General features: G+C 38.2%; 1 protein-coding gene across 4 annotated transcripts; it reads left to right on the top strand.

Annotated features, from left to right (window-relative positions):
• Positions 1 to 602: 602 nt before the first annotated feature.
• mbd3a (methyl-CpG binding domain protein 3a) lies at positions 603 to 8,380 on the top strand. Of its 4 annotated transcripts, none has more exons than XM_053652009.1 (7): positions 603 to 781; positions 1,774 to 1,933; positions 3,457 to 3,594; positions 3,774 to 3,864; positions 4,465 to 4,657; positions 4,799 to 4,951; positions 5,507 to 8,380. In XM_053652009.1, the coding sequence occupies exons 1-6, from the start codon at positions 768 to 770 to the stop codon at positions 4,944 to 4,946; spliced, it is 744 nt and encodes a 247-aa protein (XP_053507984.1). In that variant the 5' UTR covers positions 603 to 767; the 3' UTR covers positions 4,947 to 4,951; positions 5,507 to 8,380. The 4 variants fall into 4 exon arrangements, with proteins under 4 accessions (XP_053507984.1, XP_053507985.1, XP_053507982.1 ...); XM_053652010.1 differs by having other exon boundaries at positions 604 to 781; positions 4,480 to 4,657; positions 5,507 to 8,379; XM_053652007.1 differs by having other exon boundaries at positions 604 to 877; positions 5,507 to 8,377.
• Positions 8,381 to 10,656: the final 2,276 nt, after the last annotated feature.

Here is a 10,656-nt window from a genome sequence, read left to right on the forward strand (position 1 = left end):
AATGCTATTGAGCTTTAAATAATGGTATATTTTGTGTATGGGTGCATTCTGTAGTGAAATTCATATCTAATTTACATATGATTTAATAACTTATTTTATTAAATATCAAAAATATAAAAGGTGTGCGTTATAGCTGACACCTAGATGAAGACTTTACAGTTGGTTGTGTGACTGTAAGTCATTCCCTTCAAATGCTAGTGAGCTTTAAATTATGGTATATTTTGTGTATGAGCCCATGCAGTAATAAAATACATGGCAATTTTTATATATTATTTAATAGTTTATTTTGTTAAATATCAAAATTCTAAAAGGTGTGCATTATAGCTGACAGCTACATGAACACTTTACAGTTGGTTATATGACAGTAAGTCATTCCCTTCAAATGCTATTGAAGTTAGAAACGTGTTTAACAATGTCGTATGTAACTTTAGAGACGGTCCCTTAATTTCCGCATATCTGCGAATATCGAACGTCCAACGACAAGCCAACTTTATTCCAGTACTATTACGTTTGTATTGTTCCAAAACAGGAAAGCAGTGTTCACAGACTCGACTCACACGAGGCGACTCACTTATGGCCCTTAATTCCGTTCCGTTCTATGGTGTCGAATCAGTGAACTAGGAGTCGACTCAGTGTGAGAAGCGGGTAGGGGGGTGGTCATAAGGTGAGAAGAGCGGCGTGTGATATAAAGAAGGGACAATTCAACCAGCATCACATCCCAAATTTATTTTCGGTCCAGTTCTGCAAGCCCAACTCTGCTGGGAAGCATGGAGAGGAAAAGGTGGGAGTGCTCGGCTCTCCCAAATGGTTGGAAAAGGGAAGAAGTGACCAGAAAGTCGGGCTTGTCCGCGGGGAAAAGCGATGTCTATTATTTTAGGTACTGTTGCTGGATTAGCCAGTGGAGATAAAAGCTAGCTAGCTTAGCTGGACAACGTTGCTAGCTGTCGGGAGGGGAGCATTACCAACATTTACGATCAAATTAATAGATACCTAACCGTTATATTTATATATAGAATTTCAAATAGTAAAAATACGTTACCGTAATGCTCGCTCAGTCTTTGTTATCTGATACTATTATAACTGTGCACGGGCTTTTTAGCTAACTTAGCTAGCTGGCACGCGACTCTGTGTTGTTAGCAATATTGGTAACGCTAGCTAACTTTTAGCTACCCGTAAAGACGGCTTTGTTATGAACTTTAGTGGTTCGCTTCACATTTAACTCGAGTTCTCTCTAAACTTTATTGATTTAATTTAGCGACTTATCTGACTAGTTGTAAGCATTTGCTATCAGTTTAGCTAGTTTTGCAGCTTTTGTTTGAGCTGACATGAATAACCTAGTTAGTAGCAACAGCAGTGTGTCAACAAAATGGGAAGAAGATGCAAAATGAGCTCCAAACGAGAGATTGGGCGAAATAGAATAGATTTAACGCTGCAGTAAGCTCGGTGATAAAATAATTGACTGAGAATTGTAGTTTTTATCCAGCGCATTATGTCCTGTATTGTCAAACACATGGTCCAACCGACTGCAGGAGAATTAAAAGGACCTCAAAAGGACCGCTTCATCTTTCAGATTGCTTAATATTTCTATTTTTGTTTGGTTTTGGTTCAATTTGACACCAATTTCATTTAAAGCTGATTTACATGCTTTTATCTTTTAATTTTTTTACTCAAATATCACTACTTTTACTTTTCTGTCTTATGTAATGCTTGCATCTTCCAGTTGTAGTATCTACATTCCCTTTTTGACCCCACTATCTTTCTCTCTGCCCACAGTCCCACAGGAAAGAAGTTTCGGAGTAAGCCCCAACTGGCCCGTTATCTCGGCAACTCCATGGACCTGAGCTCCTTCGACTTCCGTACTGGCAAAATGATCATGAGTAAACTGAACAAGAGCAGACAACGCCTACGCTACGAGCACAGCAGTCAGAACAAGGTAAGTTACAGACATTCGCCAGTCATTCTGCATATAGCATAGCGAAATAAATGTAGCGAACCCCTTCAGTGCTACGTTACACGTTTCAAAATAAGATACATGGTTCTTCATATGAAGAACCTGCAAACACAAGGTAGAACCTTAAATATAATGAAGAAATGCCCCAAATACAAATATTAAAAAGGATCATAATACAGCAGTGACGAATTGAGTCAGTGACGATTTGTACTATTTATATTCAAATGAATGGCCAGCTGTTTTAGGAATAATAAGAGGATGGATTGATTGTCATGCGGGGAATGGGAACATACCTTGGGGCTGGTATCTGCCGGTCGAACCAAAGCCATCTGGGCGACCTGGACTTCACTGGTGACATTGCCCTGTTTGAGGAAGATGAGAAGAAACTGTAGAGTTGGCCTCAGGATAAGTGCTGAAAAGTCGAAGATCATGCGCATGTAGAACGCCACGGGTAGAAATACCGCATCAGGAAAGTGACTGCTGTCTTTTGGAGGATGAACAATATCTAGTTCTTGCCATCCGTCTCCCTGAAGATCAAGCTCCGCCTGTTTACCTCCATCAAGGTACTGATGGTGACCTACTCCAATGAGACCTGGAAGGCATCAACAAGAAGCTCGATGTCTTCCAGCAGAGAGGCCAATGCCGAATCCTTAAGATCCAATAGTACGATCATATCAACAATGAAGAGGTGCTCCGAAGGGGTGGCACGTCCAAGCTCCACATCATTGTCGCCCACAGGAGACTCGGAATGGCTGGCAACGTCCTCCGAATGGAGAACCATCGGATCCCAAAGACCGCAACGGCATAGATACCACCAGGCGCCAAACGTCAACGCCCCCGAAACACATGGAGAACGACATATTTCCAAGACCTGTGAGCATTGAACATCACATGGGATGATGCCGAGACCCTGGCTGGAGACCGGAAACTTTAGAGAGAACTTACTGCCCGATATGCTACCTAGCATGGGAGGGTCTAAGTAATAAGATGATGATACTGTGAGACAACGCTGTTTGAACTGTGAACGTATTCTGTATTATATCTCTCATTTTTTAGCTTGGTTCCTAAAGAAACGTTGTTTTGACGTATTTAGTTTTCTGAGTTTTCTGAAGTGTTAGGCCTTCACATAATCAATTTCCAGGGGTGGACAAATAGCTTAGGACTACGTATAACTGTGCTATTTATTTATTTGTTTGTTTTTGTTTGTTTGTTTGTTTGTTTGTTTGTTAATTACATTCATAGTTTCCCAGCAGAGAAGTCAATAGCGAAGAGGGTTTTTGCGTTTTATGGTTCTTGATTGAGAGAACAAAAACATACTGGTGACCTCTAGCCTACTGAGCCGTTGAGCAACTATGAATAAAAATCGTCTTGTCCCAGATGCCCAGGCTACCGATTTGTCCACCACTGAATTATATAATGCTGTCAGTGAAAGCTTGCAGTCTAGCCTGTAGGACTAAAACTGTTACTAAAACAATTTTTTTTTCTTTCATGGTTTCTTTTTTAAGGGTAAGCCTGATTTAAACACCTCTCTACCGGTGCGACAGACCGCGTCCATCTTCAAGCAACCTGTTACAAAAGTCACAAACCATCCGAACAACAAAGTGAAGACAGACCCGCAAAAAGCTGTTGATCAGCCAAGACAGGTAACCATACAACTCTTAGTCTACCTGTACATCAGAAGTTGCTTCAGTTTAAAAAGAAAAGACGCAATGTGTTTATGATGTTACTAATACAGTAAGTTAATACAACCTCACATCAGTGTCCTGGATTTTGGCTTAACCTTACTTGCTTAAGATTTGGGCCTGTTTCTGACCCCTTACAGCTCTTCTGGGAGAAGAAGCTAAGTGGACTGAATGTGTATGACATAGCTGAGGAGTTGATGAAGACTATGGATCTTCCCAAAGGTCTTCAAGGTGAGGAAATGCATGGAAAATGTAAGGATTAATTCTACAAGATGTTTATCAATGACATCATTCATAAGTGCTGATTTGAACCAGATAAAGGTGTGTAATTTTCCCCAATCACTACACAGAGCCTAGAATAACACACCACAGTCTGCAATAACATGGCAATTACCAGGTTTAACTATTACTATTTAAACTATTGCTGATGGAGGTCTGTGTTTGGCTGTGAATACAAAATACCAGTAGCTCACATACTTGGGCAATTTGTTTTAAATTACAACCACAGATTTCACTGCTAATCACTTAAAATTATTGATCCACCCCCATTTAAAGCAAATCCAACACAAAAAGTATTTGTGTGCGCATACAATCTTTTTAGCTATGGCCCATCTCTCTCGCTCACCTATATACCTTCTGAAAGATGCAGCATTATGCTATATTTATCCCAGTGTGTCCAAAATGTGCCCACACACTCATTTCATTTGAATGAAAACCTACCAGACGGTAAAATGCTAAACGGCATCTGTGTACTGTAATTTAAATGGCTTTTAATGACTGCAAACAAGTGTCGTGTCGTGTTTGGATTTTAAATTGTGTAATGTCTGAAAGTGTCCTCCACTGTAGGGGTCGGCCCAGGCTACTCAGATAAAACGCTGTTGTCTGCCATCGCCAGCGCCTTGCACACCAGCAGCGCCCCCATCACAGGCCAGCTCTCTGCTGCTGTGGAGAAAAACCCCGGAGTCTGGCTCAACAGCACGCAGCCCCTCTGCAAGGCTTTTATGGTGACCGATGAGGACATCAGGTACACTCGTACAAAACAAGACTGTGTGTGTTTGATACTAAAAGTATATCCTGTGGCTGTGCGAGTTAGTTGTGTACATGTAGGAGTATTCTGCACTGCTGTAGTGGTCTGAGCTGTTCTAACACCCTGTTTCTATTCCAGGAAGCAGGAGGACCTGGTGTACAACGTGAGGAAGAGGCTGGAGGACGCTCTCATGGCTGACATGCTGGCTCAAGTAGAAGAGACCGCCAGCGACACAAAGTCGGTGAAGGAGGAGACCAATGGCAGTGATGAAATGGAGACACTATAGCCACGGTAAGAAGCCATGGACCAGGTCTCTAATAGCAGTGCCTTATTGTTTAATGTCATTAGGTTGCTCAACTACTGATGGATATGCAAACACTGCTTTTTCACTGCTTCTAACAAACAACTGACAGTAGTCCGTCATTTCCAGTGGAGTCACATGGGGGCTATGGGGAGCACTGACTGATTTGTCAGTCTGAGGATGCTGTATTTTGGCACTATTTGACCAAGGCAGAAAATGAAGTGTTAAATCTAACGCTTTACAAATAATTGAACAGTGAATAAAAAGACATTGCTCTCTGATGCCAGTCTGGTGGGGTGCTCAAAAAATGGGGAAGTTGGTCTCAGGGGAAAATGTTTGAATATGTCTGGTGTGCACTGTCTTGTAGTATATTTCTGTTTTGTAGCTCTAAATGATTTACACACCTGATTTTCATGATCAGTAATATTAACTTATTAACAGTAATATAAGTTAACAAGTTATATTCAGGACCATCAGTTAATCCTTTATTTTCCATGGGTGATTTCAGTTTCTAATATAATCTCTCTCCCTCTCCCTCACCCTAGATTGCAGTAATGTTCTCCTGCGCTGACCTACAGGATATTAACCAGGACATAAAAGCTCATGCTGTCTCTTGATGGAAAAGTAACACTTCCTACTTTTTGCAGTGACCCTCCAATGATGAACTGTGAAACTTTCTTTCTCACAGGCAGTTTCTAGGAACTTTTCACCTTTTGTAATTTTATTTAAAAAAAAAAAGGTTTTGGTTTGTTTTAAATCTGTCCAAGTTGATGTCTTGCCATACTCCAACTACATGTTCTCACAAGCACAGAGTATGCGTTAAGTGCTATCTGCAACGCGTCACGTGACCTCATGATGAGAGCTTTTTGGTTAGACTATGCTAGATAGGAAGTTTATGCAACCCTGGGTTCTTGTCAAGTGAATTGTCAACCTTGTGATACGATTATACTCATCAAGGGGGTTATGAACTCAATAACGGTTAGGACGAAACGTAAAATATAGGCGTACAGATAGAACCACTCCCTGTCAATTAACTCTGAAATTGGTTGACATCCCTGGAACTAATCTTTTCATTATTGGTGCTTTTCTTTTCCGTTCTGCAGGTCATTACTACGTTGTGTGTCGTTCTTCTTGTCAGTGAGTTTTAACGGCTTACAGTTATACAGTTAATATACAGTAACTACAGTAATATAAGAAATGGTGGCTCTAAATTTTTTAAACACTTAGTGTTAAACATATTCCCCTTAAAGTGCCAGACAGTGACGTGTTAAAACTCTAAAATTATTCATGCGCAAAGGGCTTCAGGTGACTCCAGATCAAGACTGTTAATAAGGTAGTTCTTGTCCACATTGCACTTATAATAACTACCAGGAAGATATTTCATTTCGAAGATCATTTTTAGTGTACAGTCCTCTCTGCTTTTATGATTATAACCAAAAATGGTTCTGAACACCGTTTAAAAGGCATTGCTTTCCAACACATGACATTTCTTCTCAATTATCAGGCTTTCTATTTTGTAAAATTGGGGCTAAATGTCCAACAGGTTGTTGGTGGACATTTTATTATTGCTGTGTAAAGAAAGTGTGTATACTAAAACCAACCTGTTATTTGGTGCTGCTTATTCAATAGGTCATTTGTTTTCCACAAATATAGTGCTTTTTTTTTTTCTTTTTTTTTTGGGAACCACAAATTAAGTTTGTACAAAAAGCTATGACTAGCATTGCCAAAAGCTCAGGGCAGATGTGGTGAGTCCGTTTAGAATTACGGACGTTTAGTCATCATTAGACAAACAGAAAATGAAATGTTACTATGCTAAATAGAATGCTGCTTAGCCACAAAAGGCAAGAGAGACGAAAGGTTGAAAATGGGTACTGCTTCGTTGACCAACTGTTATGAAATCCAATTCATGAATGATGATTAATTCCCCTCGTCCATGTCGATGTCACAGTTTTCAGCTGGAAATCTGATTAAGGAAGGACTGTTTTGTTGACTTTTTATCAGTGGCCCATATTCACGTTTTATATGTACACTTTTTTTTGTGTGTGTGTGTTTGTTTTTTTTTTTTTTTTTTTTTTTTTTTTTTGGAATACAATTATTTTACATATAAGCTGTTTGATGCTGTCAAAGCTAAATTAAATTAGATTTTGTATTTTATAAAGCTAGTTATTTTGTCTGATTGGGGTTTCACTTTTAATAAATGAAACTTTATGCAGTCTTGGGTGCTTAAAATGATTTGTTTGAAATGGGCTTAATTTTGTACATTTTGAGTAATAAAATGAATCTTTTGATCAAATTAACTGTGGTTTGTGATTGGTTTCAGGTAGAAATGTCGTTAATATTGAAATCTAGAAATGTAAAAGAAAGATGGAAGATGAAATAATGTGCAAAAATATTGGAGTGAAGGTGTTATGGTCTTGTCTCTAAAAATTGCACTTGGAGAGGAATGTATTGAGATCCAAGCTACAATGATGTGTGGCCTGTAATTTTCTCAGTACTTCTGTTTATTCTCTAAATGGTCTGCACTTACAGCGGTTTTATCCAAAGCACTTTACACTGTGTCTCATTCACCCATTCACACACACACCAGTGGTAGCAGAGCTGCCATGCAAGGTGCTAACTTGCCATCGGGAGCAACTTGGGGTTCAGTGTCTTGCCCAAGAACACTTGGGTATGTGGAGTCGTGGGCCGGGAATCGAACCGCTAATGTTACGATTAGTGGACAACCCGCTCAACCACCTGAGCCACAGCCGCTTAGAGAATTGATCTTGTTAGAGTTTCAAAATTGTGTCCCAGAATATTGCCCAACTGTTCTCTTATGAGAATAGAATAAAATTGTACAAGTACAATGAAATATTTGGCCATATTTTGTCTGAAATATCAGTTGAAATTCCAGTTGCTCAATTTAACAACTGTAATGTCAGTTACTCGATATACAACCCCAATTCCAAAAAAGTTGGGATGGTGTGTGAAATGTAAATAACAGAATGCAATGATTTGCAAATCTCATCAACCCATATGTTATTCACAATTTTTTTTTTTTTTTTTTTTTACCATTTTAATATTTATTTATTTATTTATTTGATGGTTGCAACACGTCTCAAAAAAGTTGAGACAGGGGCAACAAAAGGCTGGAAAAGTAAGTGTTACTAAAAAGAAACAGCTGGAGGAATATTTTGCAACTAATTAGGTTAATTGGCAACAGGTCAGTAACATGATTGGGTATAAAATGAGTATCTTTTATACCCAAGTATCTTAGAGAGATCTTTACTTCTTTCAGAAGTAAAGATGGGATGGAATCTGGATGGAAGCATATGTTGCTCTAAAACCTGTATATACTTTTCAGCATTGATGGGGTCTTTCCAGATGTGTAAGCTGGCCATTCCATAGGCACTAATGCACCACCATACCATTAGAGATGCAGGCTTTTGAACTGAGCGTTGATAAAAAGCCGGACGGTCCCTCTCCTCTTAAGATTAGAGGATCCAGCGTCCATGGTTTCCAAAAAGAATTTCAAATTTCGATTCGTCTGACCACAGAACAGTTTTCCACTTTGCCTCAGTCCATCTTAAATGAGCTTTGGCCCAGAGAAGACTGTGGCGTTTCTGGATCTTGTTCACATATGGCTTCTTCTTTGCATGATAGAGCTTTAACCAGCATTTGTGGATGGCATGGCAAACTGTGTTCACAAACAATGAGTTTTGGAGGTGTTTCTGACCCCATGCACTGATTTCCATTACAGAATCTGCCTGTTTTTAAATGCAGTGCTGCCTGAGGGCCCTGAAGATCACACACAGGGCCCTGAAGTTATTCACCCTTGTCCCTTGCTCACAGAGATTTCTCCAGATTCTCCGAATCTTTTGATGATATAATGTACTGTAGACGATGAGATATTCATAGTCTTCACAATTCAATGTTGAGGAACATTATTCTGAAATTGTTCCACAAATTTTAGACTCAGTTTTTCGCAGATTGGTGAACCTCTGCCCATCTTTACTTCTGAAAGACTCTGCCTCTCTAAAATACTCTTTTTATACCCAATCATGTTACTGACCTGTTGCCAATTAACCTGTTTAAACTGTTTCTTTTTAGTAACACTTACTTTTCCAGCCTTTTATTTGCCCCGTCCCAACTTTTTTTAGACGTGCTGTGGCCATCAAATTCAAAATTACCTTATTTTTTTCTTAAAATGGTACGTTTCCTCAGTTTAAACATTTGGTATGTTTTCTATGTTCTATTGTAAATAACATATGGGTTTATGAGATTTGCAAATCCTTACATTCTGTTTTCATTTACATATATTTACATTTTAAACAGCATCCCAACTTTTTTGGAATTGGGGTTGTAATATTGGTGATGTCAGTTACTTGATGTCTACAATGTCAATTACTCAATATAATATTGGTAGTGTCAGTTACTCAATGTTGTGTCTGCAATGTCAGTACTATATATAATATTGGTAATGTCGGTTACTCAATATTGTGTCTGCAGTGTCAGTTACTCGATAAAATATTGGTAATGTCAGTTACTTGATATAATATTGGTAATGTCAATTGCTTGATATTGTGCCTGCCATGTCAATTACTCAATATTGTTTCTGCAATGTCAATTACCCGATATTGTTTCTGCAATGTCAGTTACTCGATATTGTGCCTGCAATGTCAGTTACTCTATATAATGTTGGTAATGTCAGTTACTTGATATAATATTGGTAATGTCAGTTGCTCGATACTGTTTCTGTAGTGTCAGTTACTCAATATTGTGCCTGCAATGTCAGTTACTCTATATAATATTGGTAATGTCAGTAACTCGATATAGTATTGGTAATGTCAGTTACTCAATATTGTTTCTGCAATGTCAGTTACTTGATATTGTGTCTGCAATGTGAGTTGCTCGATATAATATTAGTAATGTCACTTACTTGACATTGTGTCTCTAATGTCAGTTACTCGATTACCTGTGGCTGAATCACAGCCGCGTTAATATTCAGGTTAATAATAAAATTCATGATAATACTGACAGTCTTGCTTATGCGATACTGGAAATCATAATGCTACAGCACACAAAGACATCCTATACAATCACATGCCTCCAACTTTGTGGCAACATTTTGGGGAAGGCCCACATACCTTTGGCCATATTGTGCATCATGATATATAGGTTTGTCCCCAAACTACAAACAGCAAAACAAAAACAAAACAAAAACTGTTTGATGATATTTCATGTCTACAAAAGTTATTTTTGAAATAAAAAAAATCCCATTATATATATATATATATATATATATATATATATATATATATATATATATATATATATACACACACACACACATATATACACACACAATATAATATTAATATCATAATTATATATATATATATAGAATGGGATTTTTTCTATTTGTTAAGATTAAGTACAAATTTTTTAAACATTAACTCAACTGCTTCCAGTCAGTTGGTAATTATATATTTTTTAAATCCTGAAAAGATATCCAGATGCTATTTCCATTCCATGATATCTCAGAAAGGAGTTTTGTGTCATAGATATTATATCATCATATCTCCCCAGCCCTACTCAAAAGTAGTCTACACTGACTTTCTGTATGAACTTGAAATCGGGTCAACATGTAACGTTAAGTAATGCATCCACAAGAGTGATTATCTAAAAGATTATCTGCGATTTTTCAACACAGCTC

This window comes from Ictalurus furcatus, chromosome 20 (genome assembly GCF_023375685.1).
Source record: "Ictalurus furcatus strain D&B chromosome 20, Billie_1.0, whole genome shotgun sequence".
NCBI classification, from domain to species: Eukaryota; Metazoa; Chordata; class Actinopteri; order Siluriformes; family Ictaluridae; genus Ictalurus; species Ictalurus furcatus.